Source organism: Haemaphysalis longicornis, unplaced genomic scaffold, assembly GCF_048455015.1.
Source record: "Haemaphysalis longicornis isolate Haplotype H1 unplaced genomic scaffold, Haemaphysalis longicornis Haplotype H1 scaffold_6, whole genome shotgun sequence".
Lineage (NCBI taxonomy): Eukaryota > Metazoa > Arthropoda > Arachnida > Ixodida > Ixodidae > Haemaphysalis > Haemaphysalis longicornis.
This window is the reverse complement of record NW_027526407.1, coordinates 56,604,372-56,631,209: the sequence shown is the minus strand read 5'-3', so window position 1 is coordinate 56,631,209 and position 26,838 is coordinate 56,604,372. Positions and strand designations below refer to the sequence as shown.

At 45.9% G+C, this 26,838-nt stretch overlaps 1 protein-coding gene across 2 annotated transcripts in view; it reads right to left on the bottom strand.

Annotated features, from left to right (window-relative positions):
• Aplip1 (JNK-interacting protein Aplip1) overlaps window positions 1–24,173 on the bottom strand; it is a 29,940-nt gene extending 5,767 nt beyond the window's left edge. Inside the window, exons 1-12 of one of the 2 annotated variants that reach the window (XM_077674417.1) lie at window positions 24,051–24,173; window positions 23,179–23,220; window positions 22,122–22,269; window positions 21,067–21,145; window positions 19,461–19,644; window positions 14,340–14,497; window positions 13,201–13,383; window positions 11,625–11,705; window positions 8,761–8,864; window positions 6,447–6,551; window positions 4,918–4,997; window positions 2,935–3,033 (exon numbers count right to left, since the gene is read on the bottom strand). In XM_077674417.1, coding sequence (XP_077530543.1) covers window positions 2,935–3,033; window positions 4,918–4,997; window positions 6,447–6,551; window positions 8,761–8,864; window positions 11,625–11,705; window positions 13,201–13,383; window positions 14,340–14,497; window positions 19,461–19,644; window positions 21,067–21,145; window positions 22,122–22,232 — 1,184 coding nt within the window. In that variant the 5' untranslated portion in view covers window positions 22,233–22,269; window positions 23,179–23,220; window positions 24,051–24,173. The remainder of the gene's footprint in view (window positions 1–2,934; window positions 3,034–4,917; window positions 4,998–6,446; window positions 6,552–8,760; window positions 8,865–11,624; window positions 11,706–13,200; window positions 13,384–14,339; window positions 14,498–19,460; window positions 19,645–21,066; window positions 21,146–22,121; window positions 22,270–23,178; window positions 23,221–24,050) is intronic. The other variant, XM_077674416.1, reaches the window with a different exon arrangement.
• Between the last annotated feature and the right edge of the window lie 2,665 nt (window positions 24,174–26,838).

Here is a 26,838-nt window from a genome sequence, read left to right as displayed (position 1 = left end):
ATTATATCAACGATTTTCTGTACATTATCCCATGCCTTGTACAAATTTGACTCTTTGGTGATGCGCCTGGAACCAGCTTCACGTGTTTTGTTCTGGATACCCTGCGTAACGCCGCCTATCTAAGGTGGTCATTTTTTCAAGATGTGCTTTCATGTAATGCCCTCGAGGCTTTAAGCGTCAATAAATGAAAGAAATGAAACTCCCCAGAGGAAAAAAATCATTTTAATTCAACTGCTAAATAAACAGGCAAGTGCCGTCGCAGGCAAATAGATCACAAAATGCAACCTTTGAGTAAAGTTTCAACGTGAATGGTAAATCAGTTTGCCCAGGATAATTGTTTAAAGGTGCTAATTTCTTGTTGCAATGCCCTGTACGAAATAAATCTAAATAAATAAATAAATAAATAAATATTGCCCCAAAGTGGAGCATCACCACAACCTCCACGGCACCATGATGAGTGTATCGTCACAGCCGCACTGAATCCCCATGCTGCTCTATTCTAGCTAGCTTATCAACTAAAACAAAAACTATACTAGGACACCTAATCACTTCTTATGACAAGGTGCAAAGGTTGCACATGGAGATGGGGCAAAGGGCTTTGCGTTGCCTTGCGCATGTTTCTTGCACTTACAAAATAAAAAAAAGACACCAGCAGACATCAAGGGCCCGTTTTTAGCCAGCAAGCCCAAGATGATAGCAAGCCAACGATATTCTATACTTTGCCCCGACAACAAAGAAAGAGCAGCTAATGTATTGCCCAGTACCATGCAGCGTGCCCCTTTCTACAGAGTACCGTTACTCCGTGAAAGCCTCTCGCTGAACATCTTTAAATAATATACCCGAGTTTTCATTTTCGGCGAATGGTAATCTAATTCTGCCTAAATTTGAACTATTAATTACAGTAAGCAAACAACCAATTTCTTTGTATTTACAATCTGGAATGCACTTCCTAAGGACATTAAGGAACTGAAAACACTGCATTCTTTCAAGAGTGTCCCATCTCCTCAAACAGAATTCATAACTTTTTGTAATATTGATTGCATTGACAGAGATACGGACAGCACTGAGTGTAAAAAAAGCTGTTCAAATACTCTCCAAACTCTGCTCATTTTCACTTCGAAATGATTATTATTACTGTTCTTTATTAGCGTGTTTGTTCTTTCTCTGTTTTTTATTTAGCAGTAACTGATACTCATTGTTTCATAGTTCATTTCTCTAGATATTTGTACTTGAGTGTTTTTCTTATATGTTCACTGGCCTTTTCTGGAACATAACATCTGAAATCTTGCTAATAAAAACGTAATTGCCTAGATGTTTATGCTAAAAATACCCTTTTCATCGAATCTCCTGTTTGCTGCACTGCGTGAAATCACGTATATAGATTTTTATGGGAGGTCCCGTTGCAGTCTGTGACTTTGGGACCTCCTTCTGTACATCCTAAAGATGCACTCAACCTTCTGTTTACAACAAAATGTTTTGACTTGACTTGAGTTTGGAAGGGCGGCCCTTATGGGCAGTTTGCCACAGAGCATGTTGCGACTGGAGTGTGACGAGAAGTGTTTGCACCCATAAACGGCCTGCCCTGTGGAGAGAAATTTTTTCGCGCTTTTTCTTTTTCCCAGTCACCAAGATCAGGTGCTTGTTAGAATTGACGGCGCTTAGATTCAAGTAGTGCGTTTACCGCACGTTAACATTCAGGTGATAGGATGAAACGCAAGTGGAGAGGGCGCACTACAATTGCCCAATCATGTTTCCTGGCAGTGGCTTTGGTTGGCGGCTACCAATCGCACAAACAAGATTCGTGACGTCGTTGAGACCGTGACATACTGTGACTGGGGAGTTGCCACTCCTTCGCCTATTCTCCGTAGTATCTAGAATATTTTGCTTGGAGTTTGCGATAAAACAGGTACAATTGTCACTGGCACAAAGAAGTCTTTTTAATGAACTGAACTTGTATTTTGTCTTCATGGCAACTTTATAGGGAACATGGAGGAGTGCAATGAACAGTCTGTACAGTGGTGTTCGTACTACAGTCAAACCTCATTATGACGAAGCAGTATCGGGGCAGTGAATTGTTTCGTTATAGCCGATATTCATTGTAAAAGTAGAGTTAAAATCGGCTCTAAAATCGGCAATCTGGCTTCCGCAAAGATCCTAGATGCTAAAACGAATTATTCTAGGCTTGGAACCCGCTATAAACAAGGTAATCCTCACCTGCCTCCTTGCGGGATTTCAAACTAAATGGACTGGATTACGGCAACGTAAAATTACCACAGAACAAAGTTCGTTTGACAAAACAGGCTGGTGATCTTACTTATTTAAAAGAAGATGCGATCTTCCCCTGGCAGGTTTGCACAGCACTGCAGGGATGAAGTTTTCAAAAGTGTCCAAGCACAAAAGGGTATTTTCTACTTTTGTACTCTTATACATTGTCACCTTCAATTTCCTTTTTTTGCTTTTTTAAGCTGGCTTTCACGTTTTCGGCCTTGCGCGAACAAAGTATTCCTTCGTTATAGCCGATATCGTGCAGGGCTCTGGCGGTTTCAGTCCCATTATAAAAAAAGTCAGTGTCACTCAAATAAAGCAGGACCAACCAAAGTTTGTATTTAGTTTGCTATAGCCAATACGCTATATCAGTGTTTGTTATAATGAGGTTCAACTGTACACTGAAAAATATGGCAAGTTTCCTGCAACAGAAGAATGGCCATCTACTATGTAGGCCATTTACTATGCCTACAAAGGAATGTTATCTGGTTGGATCAGACACTGGCTGCATTTGGGAGGGCAACAGTTTTTCACTTGCAATGACAGCTCCCTGGACAGGACACTTCAAATTGCTAGCTGGCCACTTTTTAAAGTAATAATAATGCCAATTATAAAAATGAAACAAACAAGAACAGTGAAGGGGACAGGACGACACCCTGGGGCGCTCACCCGACAGCTTCGGCAACCTCTCGTGTAGAGCCCTCGGCTCGAAACACGTGACACGCAAAGCGCTCTCGGAGCGGGTGTTTTGTGATGAACCCGAAGTACCTGAAAAAAGTCGCAGAGAACTTGTTTTTATGCTGTTTGGACATGAAAAGTCCACACTTCGAATAAAGCTAGATTTCAAATAAAGTGGCTTTATTGTAACAAGGGTTTAATGTATAAAATAAAGGGGTGTGCAAATGCTCGAATACAAATCAAATAGTACCTCCGCGAATAATTTGATTCATGAATCGAATTATACTTTTCAATTTTCCGAATACAGCCGAATCCCCCCACAACGAAATTGACGGGTCGTGCGAAAAATTTTGTTGAAGCAAAAATTTGTAGAGGCAAAATCTGCCCCAACACACCACGGAAGGGCAAGAAAAATAGCCCTGTATATTTCCGCATCATTGGCAGCATAATACAATGTTTAGAAAAAGGTGACGCACAATAACGTCGTATTTATTCGGATAACAAACATACCAATGGTTATCTGTTTTTTCACTGCACGCAAAGAACGCGTTACGGAGGGGGGTGAAGAAATACAGGCGCAAACTGTATTGCTGTACAACAAGGCATATCCGCCGAGTTGATTACTTGCAGACAGCTGCTAGGCCTTGGGAAGCCCCCCTCCCGCTTGTGGCATGAGGGGTGCCACTATCTTATCCTCTGACTGGGCATGGCAGCAAATGACCTTGGCAGGCAAGACGCGCGCGCTTGCATTTAACGCGCTCGCGGCTAAGATAGGATGATGCGGGTTCAAGACTAAACACGAAAACATTATTTTTGCTTTTGACTTTGAAGAATCCCAGGAGGAAAACTGCAAGGACAGCTGCTCAGAACACATACATGATGGTGCTGCACCAGCTACAGAGCACATTCACGAGATTTCAACTGGATACGGATTGGCTGTAGCTCCGGCTTGGCAAACTGGGCCTGCGCCTCATGTAAAGACGGCCAGCCACATCGTTATCACCAACAGTGGCGTCCACCTGTGAGTTTGTTTTTGTTTTGGGTTACGGTGTGGACGAGCAAATTGAGAGGGGAAAAGGCGAGTGTGTGAAACTGCCAAGGCCAAGCGAAACAAACGATAGTACGAGGTGGTGAGAGAAAAAAGGCAGGAGATAAAGGTATGGAGCGACAACACGGCTTTGAAAGACACTGATAAGCAGAGATCAGAGATAGAAGGGAAGGGAAGAAACTTGAATTGAGCGGGCGAAGAAAGCGGGTGTTTGGTCATTGCCGTGGGGTATGCATCGTATGTGCTTTCGCGGCCCGCCAGCCACCTGGACTTCCGACTTCTCGCGGTTGGCGCGCCGCCATTCTGCTGCCGCGTGGGGCTAGTACCCCCCTGCTTGCTTGCGTCTGTTTAGCAAGGGGTCTCGTTCGCCTGCGGACCTCCGCACATCAAGCAGCGTCAAATGGGGGGTTAAGAATGAAGAAAGTTCAAAAGATGGGAAAAACACCGGTTTATCCCCGCCAGGGTCTGTCGTATGAAGCCGACCGCGTGCACCCAAGCGTTGTACAATAGGGGTTTCTAATGCGTTGTTTCTGTGGGAAGTTTGCAGGGAATGCGGTAATCTGTCGCAGAGGGTCTTCGTAAGACTGGGGGACATATCAGCAGGGTTCCACTGTACATTGTCGACATAACTGCAAACCACAAGTCATGAGGATAGAGGGACAAAACATAGGCACAGCCTCGTGTCTTTCCCTTACTTCTGTCCTTGTCTCTTGCACTGTGGTATCGCATTAAAACAGTTGCTCCCATAGAGCAAGGAACAAGCGTATTCTGGCCACACCAGTGTCAACTATTATTCAAAAGACTGCAGGTGCATTAAAATTAACTACAAAAACTATATTAGAGCTTGGTGAAAATATCATTACAGGACTTCAATGAATGCAATAGCATATCAATACCTCAGCCATCAAAGAACCAACTGGACTCACTTGTGATCTTTCGGGTGATACCCACAGAATGTGACGTTCTTCAAGTTGAAAAAATAATCATGCGTTGGCACATGGTTGGGCTGCCGGGGAGAAACAAATACGTCGAATCACCAAAACGGGAATTTCAAAATACCTTTCAACACACCAACACCCTGGCTTAATTTTCCTTGTTCCAGACCACGCAACAATCAAATCAGCAGTTGTTAGCAGGTCTCCTTCTACCCATTCATGCTGCTTTTAGCTTGGCAAAACGAAAACTGCCTTTTCTGCAAACTGCTGCGATAATGGGGTGTTATTAAAAGAAATGCCCATTCCCAAATGATTCACACTATTCACACAAATGCCCACTCATCTTAGCAACGATGGCAGTTTGCTGCAAATTTATTTTTCAACATGAGGTATAGAATACATCACGGGCAGTGTTTGCTATTCAATTCGATTTGTAGAGTAGTTCCTCACTTGAAGTATTCAAAGTTTTCGAACGTTCAGAACTTACGAATAATAGGGGAATAAAAAGTTGGCCCAGATGAAAGTTCTGTAAAGCTTGGAATCGGGCTAGTTAGTGCTTGAACATCTTCAGATGTAGAGGAGTGCTGTTCAACATAAAAACGTACGACGCACAAAAGTAACCGGACGAGACAAAGAACAAGAAAAAGATGAAAGAACAATTGAACAATATTGCATTTCGTCCCGTCAGTTCGCATTCTTCCCGCCTGTCGCAAGTTTTTATGTCACACAGCGCTCTTCCACATTTCGAGACTTTCAAGTTGCGCAGCATGGTAGCCCCTCCAGGTTCGCTTTCTCGCATGGCACCGACGTTGCGCAAGGAAGCCCAACAGGTGTGGGCTTTTCGCAAAACAAGTGCATGCTACTTTCTGGTGAATGTTAGCTGAAGTGGAACGCTACTTGTGCAAAATTTGTCAGCCAAAGAGAAGTTCCCTGTTAATATGGAGGCGCGAGTGAGGACTCAATAGTTATAGCTTCTTGGCAATACTTGCAGCAAGATCATGCCAGCCACTTGCATGCCTGGGCTCTTTCCAATGACCGGAGTGAGTGCAACCAGCCAAGAATACTTCCCATATTCACAGCATGTTGAAGAACCCACATTTATTCACGGCAGTGTAATGCCAAATTTTAATTTCACTGCTTTGCCATCTTGTCTTAATCTTTTATGTCCAATTTTCTGCACCACTGTATTTTATTAGTACACGAACACTCGCATGTTATAGGTCCTTACTGCTTAATCAAGTTACATTTTTTTTTGTAGCTATGTTTTAGAAGCTTTATGCACGCTAAATCAAAGATATTTTCATATTTGAAAGAATTCAATTCACACTCAGTTTTAACTATTCGTATTTGATGTGCTGTCCCAAATGTGATATTCGTACACCTCAAGGTGTAAAAGGGTGAACCTGACTGCTCGACCAAGCAGTAACATTTATTACACACTCCTCCAAGCAACCTACACAGAGTGTACCCTCCTCCAAAACTCAGTGTGGCTTTATAAGGGGACCGAATGAACGACTCACAGCAGGTCGACCGCGATCCACCATCCGAAGACCCAAGTCGGTGACTTCGAGGACGCACGGGTGTGAACCATGGACACCGACCTCAGAGGCATTGGCCTTGGCAACCTGTTTTGAGAAACCAGAGAGCCCCCACTTTATCCAAAATCCACTTTCACGTGCAAGACAACACAAAAGTGAGTCTCTCCTAACTCCACAGATATGGTGATTAGAGCGTGATGTCATCCACGTATATAGAGTAGGAGAGGAGGGGGATGGCATCTCATAGTGGAACAAGCAAGCAAAGCTAAAGTGATGTTAAAAAGGGTTGGTGACAAGATGGAGCCTTGAGGAGTACCAGCAACTAGATAGAATAGGGGAGAGGTCCTCCATCACCTCCTGGGAGCTCTGGCTGTCTCCCCCACCGACAGTAAACATCCAGGTTGCCCAGGAAGCTCTCTATGAACATGTGCACCTGATTCGCATGGGCATTCTGCAGTAGTACGTGGGCCCGGAGAATTGAACACTCAAATTAGAAGCTGGACTTAGGCCCTGCAGATAGTAAAGGTTTATTCTCTCTCTCTCTCTCTGCACAGATATGTTCATGACAGTATTTGCAAGAAGATTCGTCACACGTCCTGATTTGAACAGGAGAGTCCCAATTCGGAGGGCCCCATACTGTTTTTCCGGTATTCCATTCCGACTCAATTTGCAAATTGTGCCACACTTTCGCGCAAACTTCAAATGTTCAAAATTGACGCTAAATGCCTGTAGTGAAAGTGTGACAACCTATAAACATTAGACACAGTAACTCGATGGCTCGCTGGCTATCAAAACAACACTGCCTCACGAAAGTTCAACTGAACGTCACTGCCTAAAAAAAAAAAAAGAAAAAACTGTTCAGAGTGTGCTCATTATCTGCATCAGATCTTCCACCTCTTGAGCAGTCAAAGAAATTTGAGAACTGCTGCCTTCTGTGCAGCTACACTAGTCCTGAAGGTAAAGACCTTACAACTGTCATTATTTCGGGCTGCTAGCTATGTCTGAAGAAAAGAGGAACAGAGACCATGTCTTTCTAATGCCTTCTAGATAGAAAGTCTCAGCACCATGTCATTGCATTCAGATAACTCAGTCTCAAGGCTCCTGTTAATCACCAAGGGGAAAGAGGGGGGGGGGATTGATGCCGTAATGTGAGAAAAACAACCAATCATTTCAATTCAAGGTAGAAAACAATTGGTTCAGCAGTGTTGCAAGGCTGGAGAAGCAGCAGAGCTGTGGGTCAACCTAACTCAGCGTAGACAAGTTGGTGTCAAACCACAGCCTATGGCAGATGCGACAGCTGTGGCCAAACTCGGTGCTCAGGAATTCACGCTAAAACCGGCTGTTTGCGCCACCCACGTTTGAAGATTTCCATTAGTCGAACTTCGGGGTCGTTTTGCCAGCTATTCCGCTTGCACTTCACAATACGAGCGCGGTACTCAGGGTTGGATCATATCCGCCTCATAAGTTCTCGAGCAGTGACACGATGGTGCTAGCGCTGCGCGTCTTTGCCCTCAAGAGTTATAAGTTCTTCGGTCAACCTATATTTTGCCGGAGTCTAAACGATGTACTCGGCACAGAGTCATGAGGTGCTGTGTGTCACCAGCATGGCCGCCGCATCGGCGCAGTAGCACAATAGCTAGGCGAGGCTTGGCTTCATCTACATAGCTGAGCGAAGGTCATGCATGAGGAGTTTTTTTTGCTAACGCCACCGGACCAGGCTCAAGCTTAAGGGTGGAGACACTGCTCTTAAACAACTTCTAATTGTTATGTAAACTGTGTGAAACTTTTCAGCCTTGCTGCTTTTCCCCCACTGATTTCAAATATGCCCCTATTTTTTTTGAGTCAGTCAACAAGTTACTAAGATAATTAGAGATAAGGAGTCATTCTTGGAGGGACAATAGACAAAACAGTGTTAGTCGTAAAACTATAATCATTATATTTGCCAAAACTATGAGCCCTGCTGAATGCAGTAAGAGAATCGGTTTTTCGATGCTCCGCTTGAAACTCATTTTACAGCTACTTAAAGTTTGGTGTTTGAAATGGGCATTTGAAATGGTTCCTTGCCCCTGGTGCCACCAACCGAAACTTTGTACACGGTTCGAAATGCATGCTAAATCGATAATTTTAAAATGAAACACCCAAAGTATTTGAAAGGGTTGTTTGATTGAACCGAAAGAATCCACTAGTTATCCGGTGCCGCAAGAGAAAGGGGGCTGTGCTTCAGTGCGGAGTTTTGTCACTTTGCGGTTCCGCAGGCACAGCAGATGCAACAGCGAGGAGTGTTTCCCCCTCTCACCTTGCGAATGGCCTGGCAGAACACGTCGCTGCCCTTGTGACACGACACCTCCACGGAGCCCAGGAAGTCCAGCAGGTAGCGCTCTTTCCTGGTCTGCTGCCCCTCTGCACAGAGAGCAATCAAAACTGCCTGAACTCTCAGCTGCAGAAATGGGCAGGTGCTGCAGCTATGAACGTTGGGGTCCGATTTGTGTGTGCCACTTGGCGACAAACGAGGTAAAACGAGAAGCGCGAGCATGGAACACAGAAAATTTTCGCACGTTACTCGCGGACTTAGCTGGCAAGCCCCAACTTATCACACGGTAGAGTACACGGTGCTTGAAGGGACCCTGCAGCCGACTACTTGGAATGTAATTTGGGGTAAAGTCAATTGTCCCAGCAATCTCCTCCCGCAATAATTATTAAAATATGTTCACTACAGTTAAACCTCGTTATAACGAGACGGGGTATAATGAAATAATGGATGTAACGAGCAAATCGTAATTCCCCTTGAAAGTCCCCATAGAAACCAATGTATTTAAAACCTCGTTTTAACGAGGTAAAATTTGCCCGCTACGGGATATAACGAACAAATTTCGTTGAGAAATCAAATTTTGAGCTAATTTTTAAACAGTGCGCAACGCGGATTTGAGACAGTGCGCGACGCGGCAACTGTATTAGCAGTTCAAAACTCCCGCCACGCGCGCGAAGCTGGATGGCGCGCCATGCGGACGCTGCGCCCGCGAAGCCATTCCCACCCTCCTCTCGCTGCGCACGGCATGCAGACAATGGGGCCCTTCGATTTACAGCCTTGGACTCACCGCGGGCTCCCCGAGAAGCAGTCCGACGTTCGATTTTCACATGCATCCCTATGGCTTCGGGTGGCTTCGGGGAATCCTCGGACTACCCGCGGACTATCCGCGGCGAGTCCGAGAAGAGCCCCAGGGCCCAATGCGTCGCCTTCCTCTCCCCCCCCTGCCCCCTCCTCCCCTGTTCGTATCGCCGACGTCGCTGCGTAGTTGCGTGTGCGTGGGTTTTGGCAGTCTTCAGCCTTATCTTTTATCGTACTGCTCGCGTGATTCCAACAACGCGAGTGCGACAGGCGGGAAGCGAAAGCTAAAGGCTATCACGCTTGAACAGAAGACGGCTACGATAAAAGCCGTCGCATCGGGCGCGAAGGAAGGTAAGGTGCACTCCGTGGTAAGGTGGCAAGAGACTTTGACGTGTGGACGAGTACGCTGTCCACCATCGTGAGCAACCGAGAGTCCATCGTCAGCGCTGTTGCACGTGGCGTGAAAGGAAGCGCTAAGGACGGCGTCGGAGGCACTAGATGCGGTGGACGTGCTGCGCCGCTCCTTCGGCGCGCACGAGGGCGGCGAAGATGGCGTGAACATAGCGGCCGCAGCTGCGCAAGCCATCGCTCGCACCAGGAAGGTGCATCAACGTCCAATTACGGACTTCTTCGTAGCCAAGTCTGTTTGAAATACGAGTTTTGAACTGCAATAAAGTAGGTTCGTGACTTTTCCTTTTTACCTCCGGAATGTGTTTATTTTGCTGACTACCGCCGTGCGGCAAGATGCTATTCCGCCTGCTTTTTGTTTTAGGTAACTACAATGCAAATATTTGCAGTAAATGTCGGCTACGGCTATAACGAGATATTGGCTATAACGAGCAAATCGCGGCGCCCCTTCAATTTCGTTATAACGAGGTTTAACTGTATCGTCGAAACTACACGCGATGAGAAATGGCGCATAACTGTTCCCTCTAAACTCAACCGCGGACAACGCGACCAAAGCGGCGCGCTCTCTCCCGGAGAGGGAGGGCAGCTTACGGCATTCTCTTCAGCGGCCTTCGATATATCACAGGCCGGAGAGTTTTCTCGTTTTCTCCACAACATGGAGGGGCTTATTTCCAGTGTGGTGCCACAAGAAAGCAGGCATGGCTGCCTGCTCTCAAGCGGGCACTCGGGCTGGTAGCGCGTTTTTCAAGCAATAAATGTTTGCTGTCGAGAGGTCTCGTTGAAGGGGGAGTATTGAGTTCGTCACTCAAAACACAACAGAAATGCCAAAACTGTGTGCACAGGTTCAGGCATAGAAGAGGGTTGGTACACAGCGCCGACCACGGCAGATTGTCAGAGAAAATGCGAGAAGTAAGCCGCGAAGTTGACCAGCGACAGCCAATAGGACAGCTATGGCTGCAATGACGCCGTTTAGGCCATGCCAGGGGTGCATAATGAGGAAAACTGAAGAGAGCACAGTTGGTTTTTTTCGTGTCTTTCATAGTGATTTGCGCGCTCACCACTTCACGTGCACGTGAAATATTTCGCTCGGGTATTCCTGGCAGTGTAACCTGAACGTTGTGCAGGCTTACCTGCACTGTTCAAAGAGTGTTGCAGGGTCCCTTTAATGCCTTCCCTAGCTCCCACTGGATGGCGCTACTCATCCACTCTGGTGACGATAACGATATGCGTGGAGGCATTCTGCTCTGGAGCAGTTGGTTGGACACTAGAAGGACAATACGTTTTTCAATACTGATCACGAGTGAACGAACACTTTGTGGTCTGCAGCTGCAAAGGACCTTTAAGTTTGGTAAAGCACGACTGATTCGACCGAAACTGAACAAACCTCTTGGTATGTGCTAGCATTGTACTTAGTTACTTTTCCACCACTAGCCGCTGTTTGCGTCATAAAATCGCTGCGAAGGAAATGAGGGAGGGAAATGCAAAATTTCATTAGCGATTTCTCAGCAATGAAGGCATATTTCGGCAACAATTCAACGCTAAAATGGCTATGGGAAGGTCAGACTTCCATTCAAAACCAACTTGCCGGTTGACATCAGTGTCCCTTTAACGTCAGCAGTAGAATCACAGGCGAGAAGCAGGCTTACCCGAGCCAAAGTCAGAGTAGTCGACGTCCACTACATAGGCACTTGGAAAAATTCCCATGGCTCCAGTCCGTAAATTGACACCTGCATGGCAATGGGAGGTGCTACGTTACAGTCCGACACAGTTGAAAGCACCATTGAAGCGACGAGGGAATATGACACTGTTGGGCTACGAATAAAACACACAATGTTCTCCAGATTTTAAATAAAGGTGTGAAAATAGTGAAATCCCAGCTCTAACGGGGCAGTTGGGTCTTGGGGGCCGAAAAACGGTCAAAAAATCGCTTTCTGGAAACTGGCATTTGCGGCATCCATGTCCATTTTTCTATCAGTCTGCAAGTTTCCACATCATAAGGCATTATATTTTATTGTAAATAGCATTTTAAAGTGCACCCTACAGCTCATTTCACGCAGAAGTCGATGGTGAAATGGCACTTTTCTGGCAACGCTAAGCTAGGATTTCGACCGCGGATATCTCGGCACCCAGTGCAGGTACAAACGTAATTTTTTTTTTTGCTTTTGATACCTAAATGTTGGAAACACATTTTTTAAATGGAGGCTTTCGAAAATTATTACTGTGTTAGATTGCCACCACTTCTCAGCCATTCCTGGCAGAGCGTGGGAGGAGTGAAGTTCAGTGTGTTGTAAAATGACCAAAAGTAGCTAAATAAAAGAAGCTAGCCACAGGGTAATCACCATTATGTACGGTGTGGTTATTTTGCAATTGTGACACAAAAATAATGGCAAATATTCATTTGTTATTTCAAAAAACAAACAACTTGCAAGAGATCTAATTGCAGATTTGAAATGAGCACAAAAAGCTGCATAATGCTGTGCAGTTTCATTAAAATTGGTCAGCAAATAAAAAAAAAAAGTCCAGTCTGCCCCCTCAATCGAACTGTAATTGCTCAGTGCCTAACGGTGGCAAAGAATTGACATCAGTTACCGGTGTGTTAATTAACTGCGAGTACATTAAAGCGATATAATCAAATGGAGCTACCGGCCCCGCTACGATCGCTCAGTCGTGTTTCTTGGCGACGGTTTAGGCCGGTGGCCGCCAATTGCACAAACAAGATTCTGTGACGTCGCAGAGACAAGGCCGGAAAGTGGCATGGGAGGTTGCTACTGCTTTACTTCTCGTCCTCGATACCTCGATTATTTGTTTGAAGTTTGCGATAAGATTGGTGTCACTGTTATTGGGGCAGAGCGGCGGTCTATTTGATGAACGAAACACAATTTGTTTCGTTCATCAAATTTTAACGCTTCCAACCTCAGGGGGGGAGAGAGAGAGAGAGAGAGAGAGAGAGAGAGAGAGAGAGAGAGAGAGAGAGAGAGAGAGAGAGAGAGAGAGAGAGAGAGAGAGAGAGAGAGAGAGAGAGAGAGAGAGAGAGAGAGAGAGAGAGAGAGAGAGAGAGAGAGAGAGAGAGAGAGAGAGAGAGAGAGAGAGCAATTTTGTCAGTGGCTGCTTGGGCATGTTGGTATGACATTGGGGTTGTGGAGAGCACAAATGCAAACTCTCTCTCTTTCTCTCCCCCCCCCCCCCCTCCCTCCCTCCCTCTAGGCAGGAGGGGACACGCACCTTCACACCAGGCATCGTCGGCCTCCTTGCTGACATAGACGGGGTCCCCGATGTCGATGGCCACCTCGTCGGCGTGCCTGGGCACGAACCGGTGCAGGCCCCGGTGCGTGGCGTCCTGTAGTTGGAGCACCCCGCCACCAGAGGTCGTCGTCGAGCTGGGGCTGCTTGCCGACAGGGGGCTCCCTGGGGTGGCAGGGCACAGGAGGACAGGCGGGAGTCACTTGGGGATGAGGGCAGGCATTTGTTTTCACACAGCATATGTATATATGTGTCTTACGATCCTGGGTCAAAAGCTACTGAAAACACAAACAACAATGCTGCAATTTTGTTTTGCTGCAGCCTCGAAACCATGTTGCATGTGCATCGCCAGCTGATCCTGATAACAGGCACCACTTGCTCCACCGTCCCACGAACCGTATGAAGGGAGCAAGTAAGTCATCGGTCACCACAGTTGCATATGGTCGGTTGTTCTGTTTGCATTGCCGCTTCACCTACTGGTATGGCAATGCAGCGACCCGCAGAAACAGACTGACGCCCGATGCCAGTTATTTTGTGCCAGATACGTGGGGTGGTGCCACACAGTCACTACAAGTGTGGTCAAAATTGCCAAGCTAGCACCCAGGTTTCCCACAGGCAAAAATCACTTTCAGTTATTTTCCAAATGAGCAGGAAAGCGCCGTTCTTGTTCTTGGTGTTAAACAAAACAGACCACAAAATGCGACCTTTGCATAAAGTTTGAGCACGAACAGAGCAGCGGTTAAGCCAGGAAAAATTTTTAGAGACGCCTATTTATCGATGTATATCACTTTCTGTCTGCCTGTCTACGTGCGTGCATGTATTTCGTGCCCTCTTCCATACGCAGAGGCACCCCTTCGGCCATTGCCATTTCTTTTTTTTTTTTTGTTCCTTGCACTGCTTTGTCCTGTGCCTTTTACATGTTTCCAACTTTATGTTTTCGTTCTCAGAAATGGCCCTCTCCAGGAATGTCACTGTCTGTCACGTGAGCAACTGCTGCTGCGTGGGTTTTTTTCGTTCTTGTTTTTTTATAACCCGCAGCTTATAACCCGTGAATTACGGATAGACGACGATCTTGCAACCATCAGCAACACACTCGTAGGTGTTCAAGATAACGAACCCACCATTGCAGGCCGGCGATATGGACTTGGCCCCGTCGGGAGAGTGAGCCGTGGAGTTGCCGCTGTCGACGCCCGTGTCCAGGCTTAGCCTCGACCTCAGGTCATCCGGGCTCAGGCTGCCACTGTTGGTCGCACCGCTCAACACCGACTTGTCGTACAACCTGCGACAAGGGCGGAGACAGTTTTAAAGGGGGGGGCACGAAGACGAAGTAGAAGTTTGGTTTGTTGAAAAGACTGTCTTGTCCCAATTAGGATGACGCCAATTTTATAGCAAACTTCAAACAAATAATCAAGATGTATTAAGGGGGCACACTGGTCTTAAAGCAAAGAAGTTTATTTCTGCGGTTATGATGATGAAAATTGGGGGGCTATGTATGTAGTCTTTCATTCTGATTGTAGATATAAAATTTGTTTTTCTGTAAAACAACTACATTGAAAGTTTGGGCTTCAAAGGTGGCAACCAGAAAAATTGGTTTTTGCCTTCTGCTGCAGACCAGATAGAATTACAATGTTAGCCTTTTTGCACTCGTTGATTTGTGCACAGTTCACTGGCACCTTGTTTATTTCAAAACGTCAAATAAATATGCAAATAAATTTTAATGTAGTCGTTTTACACGAAAACAAATTTCATATCTACAATCAAAATGAAAAACTACATAGGTCCTCCAATTTTCCTCATCATAGCTGTAAAAATAAAGTTTTTGAGCAAGGACCCATGTGCCCCTTAGTAAGGGGGGACATGGCTCTTAAAACAATTTCTTTTAATTTTTAAGCAAACTCTGTGAAACTCGTCAGCCTTGCAGCTTTCCCCCCACTAATTTCAAATGTGCCATTATCTTTCAACAAGATAATTAGAGATAATTAGCCATTTTAAGTGCGAATGCACTTTATAAGCGACCCGAAACCATCCACCGCCGGCGGCGGCGGCGTCCGCAGTGCTCCTCTATATTTAAAAAAGAAACAGCATCCGGCGCCAGGTTTCGATCCGAGGACTTTGCGGCCGCAGCGCGACGCTCTACCGACCAAGCCACGGACGCGACGCTGATATCAGTGTTAGTGACGCGCCTTATATCTTTAACGCATTCAAACTACGTCGTCAGCGGCGTGCGTTGGCGACTCAGCGGCGTTATAGCGGCTTGATAACTGCGTGGTGTACACGTGATACTACAAACCCGATGGAAGAGATGGAAGAGAAGGCGGCGAGGCGGTGGGCTGCGGGGGCCGAGCGCAAGCGCCGCAAGCGGGCCGACAACCGTGCATTCGCACTTTCACATTCTCCCCCTCGGGGAAATGCGGGGGAATTTTTGGCCAAGCAACAGACAAAACAGTGTCAGCCACAAAACTAATCGTTACATTTTCCAATACTGTGAACCCTGGTGAGTACAATAAGAGAATCGGTTTTTTGATGCACCGCTTGGAACTAATTTTACAGCTCATTCACAACTTTGGCGTTTGAAACGGGCATTCGAAATGGTTCCTTGCCGCTGGTGCCACCGAGGTTTGATGAGCTGTAAAATTAATTCCAAGCAGTGCATAAAAAAAAAACCGATTCTCTTATTGTACTCACCAGGGTTCACAGTATTGGAAAATGTAAAGATTACAGTTTTGTGACCAATACTGTTCTGTCTATTGTTCCTCCGAAAATGACTAATCATCTCTAATTGTCTTGGAAACTAATCGACTGACTCAAAAAACAATGCCATATTTGAAAGCAGTGGGTAAAAAGCAGCAAGACTGGCAAGTTTCACAGAGTTCACTTATCAATTAAAGGAAGCTGTTTTAATAAGAGCAGTGTCCCCCATTAACACGCTGCTTACTCTGTTCTTATTTCCGGCCTATACTATGTCACTTCACTTGTTACATCACTGAGGTGGGAAATTTGAAAGTATTTCTATGTTTCCTATGCCCTTTTTGTTGAAAAAAGAACCTCCTACGTGGCTGTAATGCACTGTTATCAAAGGCTAGTTCTTTTCAAATTGAACAAAGTTGCATTTTGCGGTCATGGTTGCTTGAAAGGCGCACCACACTTACCTTTGCCCTGAACATCTGAACCATTTCCAAGAGGAGTACAGAGAGCTGAGAGACGACCTGCCTGATATTGCTGCAACCATCGAAGCTCTTGTAGCCACAGTGGAAGCTTTTAATGGGACAAGTTCACTGTCGCTAGGTGGCTCTCAATGCTGTGTAAAAGCTCTCTGGTTCTGTCCAAACCAAGGCACCTCCAGCAAGACAAATATTCCCCGGGCAAGTGACTTAAAAGTCTGTTTACACACTTTAAGGGGGGACACTGCTCTTAATACAGCGTCCTTTAATTTTTAAGTAAACTCTGTGAAACTTGTCAGTCTTGCTGCTTTTTTCTCACTGATTTCGAATATGCTATTATTTTTTGAGTAAGTCAATTAGTTTGCAAAATAATTAGACATAATTAGCCACTTTTGTCGGAACAATAGAGAAAGCAGTGTCAATCATAAAACTGTAGCCTATATGTTCCAATACTATGAACCGTGGTCAGTGCAATAAGAAAGTGGTTTTTTGGTGCATCGCTTGGAACTAATTTTACAGCTCATTAAACCTTTGCGGCACCAGTGGCAAGGAACCATTTTTAAAATGGACATTTGCGTGTGAAGCCGCCATAGTGCGACGCATGTAATCCCCTTCCCTTTACCCCCTCCCACCGCAACAGGCCTAGTGCCGTCCTATTCATAATAAATTTTACAACAACAATGCCCATTTCAAGCTCCAAAGTTTAATGAGCTGTAAAATTAGTTCCAAGCGGTGCATCAAAAAAGTGCTTTCTTATTGCATTCACCAGGGTTCATAGTACTAGAATATATAAAGATCACAGTTTTATGACCACCACTGTCTTGTGTATTGTTCCTCCAAAAATGGCTAATACTCTCTCACTATCTTGGTAACTAATTGGCCAACTGAAAAAATGATGGCATATTTGAGATCAGTGAGAAAAACGCAAGACTGACAGGTTTCACAAAGTTTAATTAAAAATAGAATAAAGTGTTTTAAAAAGAAATGGAGAAAGCATTATGGCCTCCTCTGGTGATTCCTATCGAAGATTCCTTCTCGGCCGCGACATCATATTTGTACTTTTCTTTGCTGCCAAATTCCGTATTCTTATGCCTTGGATTACTACGGCAGGTGGACAGGCAACCCTTTGATGCCCCAGTTTCCCCAGAGAAAGAGTTCTCCATGGCTGGCGGGCAACCGTTCCGCTCCCAGGCTGTCACAAAAGAATTGTAATGCGATGCACACTAGGCCTCTGCTACACAGTAACTTTCAATTGACAATTGAACACTCACAAGTGCGCCCTATGCATGTGACAATGGGTCACTCGATAGAGAATTGGTTCAAAGGAAAGGCTTTTGGAAGGCCTTTGAAACGGCCGTACAGCATAGGCATAACTCTTGTTACACCATTGGCAACATGCTGAGCTGGAGCAGTAGTAAAGCACTGAGCTCCTACTTGGTAGATCCGAGTTACATTTTCGAACGAGCTCAAACAGGCTTTGAAGACGATAGTCTTTTTTTGGGCTAATTAGGCACAAAAATTTTGGACTGTCTGTCTGTCCCCCGATTCAGCCTAAATAAAAAAGTTGAAACTATTTACCACAAAGAAGTTTATATAGGCAGAACCATTCCAAACTGCTGAAGCTGCTGGCACAAGTCATACACGTTCCCATGACTTAGCGCAAAAGAAACATCAGGCACATTTGAGGCAAAATGTTAGCAGATAACCCCCCCCTTGCTCTTTTAGTTGACAATATACCGTATTTACTCACGTAATGAACCCACTCGTGTATTGAACCCTCCCCCACTTTTTTTCTTGAGAATTTACTTTCTTGTCACTCTGCATAAAAAATTCAGCGGGAATATTTTTTGTCTCAGCATAGCTGCTGATGCCGTAGACAATCGCAGTAACTTCACACCCCGCCACAGTACGCGCAGAAACGCTAAAAGATGCATTCTAACCAAAGAAATCTCAACAGTAACTGGAGACGCAAGCGCGAATGCCGTGGCTTACGATTTGATTGATTGTAGGGTTTAACGCGCCGACGCAACGCAGGCGATGAGGCGCGCCGTAGTGGAGGGCTCCGGATTAATTTTGACCACCTGGGGATCTTTAACGTGCGCCGAAATCTCGTACACACGGGCGTTTTTGCTTTTCGCCTCCATCAGAAAAGCGGCCGCCGCGGCCGGGAATCGAACCCGCGACCTCGTGCTCAGCAGCGCAACGCCTTAGCCACTGAGCCACCGCGGCGGGTGGCTTACGATTTAAGACTTGCACACTTGTGGAGCACCACCTGCTGAACACAAAACAAACCTCCTTGTGCCGTGAAAATGCTGCGGTGTACGAACAAAGCACCAAACGTACTCCGCACTCCTTCCCTACTTTGTGCTGTACCGGCTGGTTCCAGCACAGTGCAAACAAAGCACCAAATGTACTCCACACTCCTTCCCTGCTCCGTGCTGTTCCACGACTTCACCATTACGCTCAATGGTTTCGTTCAGCTGTTTTCTGAACTTTTTTTGTGTGTGTGCTCCTGGTGTGCGGTGTACGATGGGCCAGTAGATGAGCTACACAGCCGGTTTTAAACTGAAGGTGGTGGAGCATGCATTGATGCACATGGAAGCCGCGTGGCTGGATGGCGTTGACCCAGTGAGTGTACGCTACTGGCGAAAACAAGAGGCTTGGGCGGTGAACAGGGATCGCTGTGTGTTTCATGGGCCCAAAGAAGAGAAGTTCCCTGGTGTGGGAAAAGAAGTTTTGGAGTGCCTTGACAGCATGGAAGACGATGCACTGTCGGCCAATGACGACCGGTAAGCGGCAAGCAACTTCCATAAGCAGGTCAGCTCCAACGATAAATGGCCACTAGCATTGGGAATAAAAATAATTTTCATCAGACAGTTACCTACGTGATTTTACTCGAAAGGTAAGGCTTTGATAGCACTTGTCTCAATGCATGAAATTTCAACTTTTAAAAATCTGTTGCAACTTCTCCCCACATAATGAACCCTTTCCCAAATTCATGCCAAATTTTCTGGAAAAAAAGAAGTGGGCTCCTTACGCAAGTAAATACAGTATGTCGTGTTAGTTTTGTCAAAGTCCTACCTGAGGCAGGACTTTGGCTGCTCCCCCGAGGTGTCGATCTCCAGGTATAGGCGGTCGGAGACCTGCCGGATGAGCTTGGTAGGGCCGGAGTCGGACAAAGAGGACTGCCGACCGTCACGGTCCGCAGCGCCCCGGAGCTCGTCGGCCAACGAGCTGGGGTGCTGCTGCGTCAGCTTTGCCAGTGCTGCGAGACAAACGCCGGCCGACGGCGAACATTCAAAAACACGTGCCATCAAACAGGCAGCAGTGCCACCCGAAACCACTGACAACGCGGCACATGCATTGAACAAAGCGGAAATGTCACTCGAAAGCCATGAGTCAGGGCCAAAGGTCAGTGGGGCTCTTCAATTTAGTCTCGGACTCCCTCCGGACCACTTGAGGAGCAGTCCGACATTCATTTTTCACATACGTTTGTATCTTCGGACTACCTGCGGACTATCCGCGATGAATCCGAGACTTTAAAGGGGCCATGCAGACAAAATACAAGTTTGTTTTATTCAAAAGATTTCGTGTGTTGTGGTGGCCCCAGCACTTGTCCGGAAGCTAGCGATACTTTATTCACCACGAAATAATTCAACTGAAGTTAAAATTTTGATTCTCCCACCAAATTGTGTGTTTTAACAATGTCTGCAATGACATCATAAGAACAGGTCTTCAAGCTAAACTTGGTGTGAAGCGGAGATTTGTTTACCGTTAGTCAACCGGTCTGTTGAATCAGAACTGGTTTTTTGAAGCGGAGATCGGGTCGCGGAAATCGCAAAAGAAAAAAATCGATTTTTGGAAACTGCCCACTTTGGCTTCCAGAACTTTTATTCTATGCTCTATAAAAATATCGGGCCAAAAAACCGCCAAAGGCGCTAAAAAATTATTCCGTCAGCAGAGACGGAAGTGAAACTGATCGCGATGACCAAAAAAACACCCATTTTCGCGACGCCACATCAGATGAAGGGGCAAAAGCCCAAGAGGTCATTCTCTAGCAAGGACAGCAAGGACTATGCGCATGGTGCCTTTTGAGAGACATTAAGTGCTCCTTAAACTTTGAGAGCTGTGTTCTCAAAAATGCATTTGAAGCATTCCCTGTCGCTTGGGGAGAGGATCTCACCGCAACCACTGGACAGATTTTGTTCATTTTTTTTTAATCCTTAAAGTGTTATCCTTAAAACAGGGTATCGGATTTTTAATTTAGGGCCGTGCTATTTTTTATTTCGTATTTATGCCAATGCTAGTTGTGCACAAATGGTTAAAGGTGAAAATAATACTGTACTTAAAAAAAAAACACAGGGTTGAAAAAAAAAAAAAAACGAAGAATGTCGCACCTTGTAGTGTTCTGTTGACTACAATTTAAAAGTATTCAGAACTTCCTACCATGTTTCGTCACTTCACCAGGCTGTTCACAAGTGGGCAACATGTAAATCTCCGCAACACAAAAACTACTGCAGGCATCATTATGAAAGTTTTAATATAACCATTTGGAGTGCTTTCCAAGTTTCATTACACTACGCCAAGAAATAAGAAACTTTGCTCCGATCCCCACCTCCCCCGTTAGGTAGGATAACGAAATATCCACGATCTGTTTACTGCAGCTTCGCCTTCGCCAGACACGTACGTTTTCGGTTGGCTGGGATGGCTGGCAGCCTTCTCCGCCGGCGCTCCGTGTGGCTTGCCGTCGACAGCTCGTTCATCATCTGGCGAGCAAGAACACAACAAAAAACTTGAGGAGACGAACAACAAAGTGCCTAACCGAGACGTACACACCAAGCTCCGTTAAACTCGTGACTTTCACAACAACAGTACCTCTAATTGCCACTTGGTAAAGATTCTGCGTAAAGAGAATGCTTCAGGGTGAAAGCAGCGCATAAAAGACGATGACAGAGAAGAGAAAACACAAACATGGCGCTGTTTTCCCTTCTCTGTCCTCGCCTTTTATGCGCTGTTGTCACCATGAACATTCACCAACTTGCCCAGTTCACCCCACTCGAAAATGCTTAAAATAAGAAATGCTCGCATATAGATAAGGTCAAGCACAAATCGTCAACTGCTGTTTTCTAGAAGTTTTTACAACACCAAGGGCCTGGTTGCTATTGCAAATGAGTCATCATGCACTGACCGTAATGACATTGCTTAGTTGCCAAAAAAAAACAAAGCTTCAAACAAATAACTAAATAAAACAACGACAACAACACCTACTACAAAAAGGTATAGGGTCTCAAAAAGCAAGAAGCAGTTTAAAAACGTTAGGCAATAAAATTTTTATAATTGTTGCAAGAATAAATGGTACGCCATTGCAGTAACTTCGATCAACATAAGTCTGTTGCACCCGCTGCTTAGTGGCTACGGCGTTGTGCTGCTGAGCCCAAGGACGCGGGTTTCTTACCCGGCTTGGTGCCCGCATTTTAGATGGAGGCAAAAAAGAACAAACGAGATTTGGGCGCACGCTAAACATCCCCTGCAGGTGGTCAAAATTAATCCCTCCACTACGGCATTCGTCATGACCCAGGTGTAGCCTCGACGCGGTAAACCGCACAAAAATTCAATTTTCGAACAAGTCCATTGCCTACAAGAAATGGCTCCTCTTAGTGAATGTATCCCAAAATAACTCTGCACAGAGTTTCCAAATAAGACGCAAAGAGCGCGAGCTCTCAAATGCGGGGTGAGGCTTACCGCACAGGCGTGATTGACGGCGTCAACCAAATCCCTGTCCGCGCTGTCCGCCGCAGGCGACGGCAGACGACACTGCTGCTCGGGCGGCGAGCAGGCCGTCGGCTTATTCATGTCGTCCGCTTGAGTGAAGTCCACATCGTGGCAAATCCTAAACAGACGCACGCACAACATAACATTACTGTTTCTACCGAGTACGGTATGTAAGTGCATAAGAAATTTTTACCCCTTGTGTGTGAGTGCTGTGCGTTAAGGTTAGGGTTAACGTCTGACAACACACGAAATGCGAGCAGATGCGTTCATTTGGTAGTTAACTGTGGCACCACTGCGAGGTCTGTAATTAAGTTAAGCGTTACCACTAAGTACGTGACAACCTTACAAACGGCTAGAGTAACAATACAACGTGCAAAATCTCGTCTTCAGCACAAAGAAGCATGTGCATTTTACGTACCACTAACTGTGAACGAAAACATAGAAGAAATGCATATGCCACAGCAGGAAGAGTAATTTTTTAAAGATTACATAATGTGGCAGCGATATACGCTGATATATTTACTGATATACACAAAAAGGTACTTTGGGGCTCTTAGACTATCCATGGCCAACTGAACGCAGATATTTTGCGCAGAGCAGGAGTACACGTGGAAAATGATTACTGCAGCCACTTCAAGACTGATATATAAGCCCCTATGTTCAGCTAGTTAGTTGTCCAGGTGGTATTATTAGCGTGCCGAGCCCACACATTACAAAGAAAGTGCATGCACAAGACTTGCCAGAGGTCGCAATTCCACCCAGTCTATGCAGTTTTAGGGAAACATCCAACGAATTCAAATAAAAACCCCTCCGCCATGTTAAATGTGACGCTGGATAACGTGCTTCGCTTCTATTAATACTTGCGCGGCAACTTGCATCGGGTGTGACCCCAGGTTAAATTCACAAAGCAAGAAAAACGCTTTACACAGATGGATCGTTTGGAATTGTGCTTTCAGCACACATTTGAAACAAACAACCATAACAAATCAACCAAAACCCGCACACAAACGCAAAATAAAGCTCTTACCATTGTACGACGGCTCAGGGTACCACCACCCGTAAAACGAAACTGAACAAAACAAAAAAGAAACAAACAGAAAACAAAAACTTAGTTTAACTGAACAACATAGAGAGGTAAACAAAAACAAGTAAACAAAAACAAAGTTAGTGGAGAAGACGATACGACTAGAGTGCGTTACAGCGATATGGCAGGAAGAAACGCATCTATGAACTGCTCAAAAGCTCAGCTGTCTGAACAGCGCAGAAAACAGACAACTTCAAAACAAAAGCAATTTAAGTGTGTCACCCAAATTAATGGCACAGAGCAGCCGTCACAGGTCACGTGGTGGCACAAGAAAATGAAACCAGACCCACCAAACCGTAGATGTCAGAAGCCGCTGGCGGCTGTCAATGACAACCACAGTAGCAACCGGGGTTTTATTATCTCAATATGCTGGCCTTGGCCCAAGTTATTAATAAAAGCCCCAGGCCCACAGCAGAACAAAGAACACTAATTGGTCGGCTCTTCGCTTCGTTGAATTGATCAGGCTCTTTTACGCAACGCAAACATTGAAAGGGGTCGGCGATGCTGCAGCGCCCAACGCTTCGCACATTTCGTCACCTCGGTGACCCCTCTTTTGAAGCAAAAGTTCAAAAACAACCACGTCGCTACGCTTATAAACAAGCGTCACCAATCCACTAGGTCGGTGGACCAGCTGAAAGTTCAAAGACTTAACGCACGGTTACAGTTTCAAAGGCGGTGCTGTGAAAATCGACATTGTTTTCTATCAAAGCGGCTCCAGTTCGCGACCCCGCCGACCATAACAGATCCTTCTGGGACGAAAGTTTACGAGTATAACCTTCTTTCAAGCCTCGAAAGGAGGTCTGGCACTCACTCACCTGTAGCAATTCACGGGGGCCTTAATATGTTGCGGCATCTGGTCGAAAAATATCTTGAAAGGCTCAAACTGTGGGTCAGCCATTTTTCCCCCAACCCCAAAGACGAATGCATGGATGTTGGACCATAGCCTCCTTTAATGCCAACCTGAGGCATAGCCTCCTTTATCCCTAGAATGACCCCTCAAAAATCCCTAGATAGCAGACAAAATCCCCAGATTGCATTTTTTTTTTATTTTCGCAAGTTGGCATTCACCTTTATTAGTCTAAACGCAGCTTGCTCTTCGCTTCGTTTGCTCTGAATCTTATTAGAGTTAAGATACAGCTTACTAGCAGCAACTGCAGCTCTTTTTTTCTACATTTTCTGTGGAGTGATGTGAATTCGCTTCTTCGAGCAGACAGTGAAGGTGCGCGGCGGAGATGAATTTCGCGCGTTTTCCGTGCACTGTAAGTCACAATTGCACTTTCACTCGCGAAGCCAAGTAGTCACTCGTGAAGACAAGTTCGAAAAAGTCCCTTCGAGTGTACAGCACACCTCAGAGTTTCCACAGTTGCACTTCACTTGCGAAGACAAGTTCGGACAAGTTTCTTCGACAGCACACCTCAGAGGTTGTTATAGGCTCCGGAACGATCGCCGGGTGGCGCTGCACTCTCCCCGGAGGGGGAGTACGCCGGGGCGGCGGCCTATTCGGCACGTGCTTTTTTCGATGCGCGCGTGCTGCATTTCTCGCGCTAGGAAGAGGGCTGGGTAAAATTTTCTTTCGACTTATGAAAGCATACACATTAGCACGTGTCCAGCAAGTTCGGTTTACACGTAGAGTAGCTACTGGGTCCATTTTTGCCGGTGCTTGTCTTGTCGTCTGCTAGAGACGCGTCGTCTGCTACGCGCCAGTCGAACGGCCGAGCGCCCCGGCGGTTTCACGGGATAAAGAGTGCTCTTGTGAAGCAGACGCCTCCCGGCCCGCTCCTCCGCGTCTGGCAAGTGCACGCGCAGCTCGCGCTGTCTCCCGCACCGCCTGAGGCATCCAGCCTCCTACTCACGAATGCGAACAAAAGGCGACCGCCGGCTGCGCGAGCCACTTAAGCCAGCACGTATGTACAAAGAGCGGCGGGAACACTCCTCACTAGCCCGAAACGAAAAGATGAAACTGAAAGCGAAGCAAACCCCCCATATTGTTGCATGGTCAGCTGCCACGACAGTAACAAGGCGAAAGAAGAGGATCCATTCGTTAAATTCTGCATATTCCCCGCGAAAGCGCACCAAAAGGATAGACGGTAAGCATGGATCACTGCGTTTCGAAAGGTAAAATAAGTTGACACATTTTTGTTTGTACCTGTGTGCTTTCAGTTTACATTACCCGGCTTTGAAAATGCGAACTAGTGTTCTAACGAGTCCTCCCCTCTACACTTTTTTTAATGCATGCTGCCAATGATTGTTTTCCGCTAGAATAAATGAACTTCGGAGTTGTTTAGCTGGTGCCGTTCGATATCGTCCATATATAACACAATAGGTTGACATTTTGCATGGGTGAAAAAAAAAATAGTTTCTAGCGATTTACCTGGCTGTAGTAGCTCTGGTCCGTCTTGTCATTGTGACTTGTGTTCTGGACGGGATTGCTGCGTTGTTGGCTTTTTTCCCACATTTAGTAATACCGGTAATTAAAAGAGGTATACACCAAATTCTGTATATTAAAGTAATTAAAAGTTATACGCCACAAGCTGTTCTGTTGTTTCCGCGAACTGTCACGCTAACCCATACTTGTACTCCAAGCGGGTGACAAACATTGCAAACAAAAATTTCTTCAAGGACAAGTAAAATGGAAATTCGGCGCTGTCAGCGCACCCCTTAATTAGCGTGTGCCTTTCTAATGCGTTTTTATAAGATGCAGCTGATTGTTTCAAGAGTAAGAAATAACCTATTAACCATAATCAATCACGTTTATCTTACATTTCTTGCACGCGTCAGTGTTTCTGCAGTCCAGAAAGTCCGGATGTCAGAAGCGCGAGCACGCGAAGGGAGTAACAAACAAGAGAAAAGTACGCTGTGACCAGCTGAACAGCTGTCGCCTTGCAGAAGAAAAGAGCAACCGACGACCGCCGAACAACGCGTTTCCCCCCTTAAAGTCTGCCGGTCGAGCGGCGGGAAGCAGGCGGCGCGTCTGTAGCAGACAAGACAAACGTCGACAAAAATGAACTCAGTAACTACTCTACGTGTAAACCGAACTTGCTGGACACGTGCTAATGTGTATGCTTTCATAAGTCGAAAGAAAATTTTACCCAGCCCTCTTCCTAGCGCGAGAAATGCAGCACGCGCGCAGCGAAAAAAGCACGTGCCGAATAGGCCGCCGCCCCGGCGTACTCCCCCTCCGGGGAGAGGGCAGCGCTTCCCTCGCCCGGCAAACTTTAGCTTCGCCTCCCTATTGCGAGAACCTCGCGTTACAGAACCACAGTCGCCCTCTCTCGGCTTGCACAACACCAATGCTGTTTAAAATGAAAAAAATAGAAATAGCGAAGGAAAGTTAGAAATGAAAAATAGAAATTAGCAAAAAATTACATTCTTTGCAGTCACTTATTGTTGAAAACGCGTGGTTACTCAGCAACACCAGTCACTAAGCTGCATAGCGTTTCATTTCAACAGACTCTAAAAAAATCCCTAGATTTCACAAAAAGACGCCAAATCTTTAAAAGAGACAAAAAACCATAGAGATAATATACTGACTCTAGAGGGAAAGCGCGCCGCTGAGCCAATGCATTGGAACCATGGAGGAAGAAAAAGTTAGGAGACGGCGCC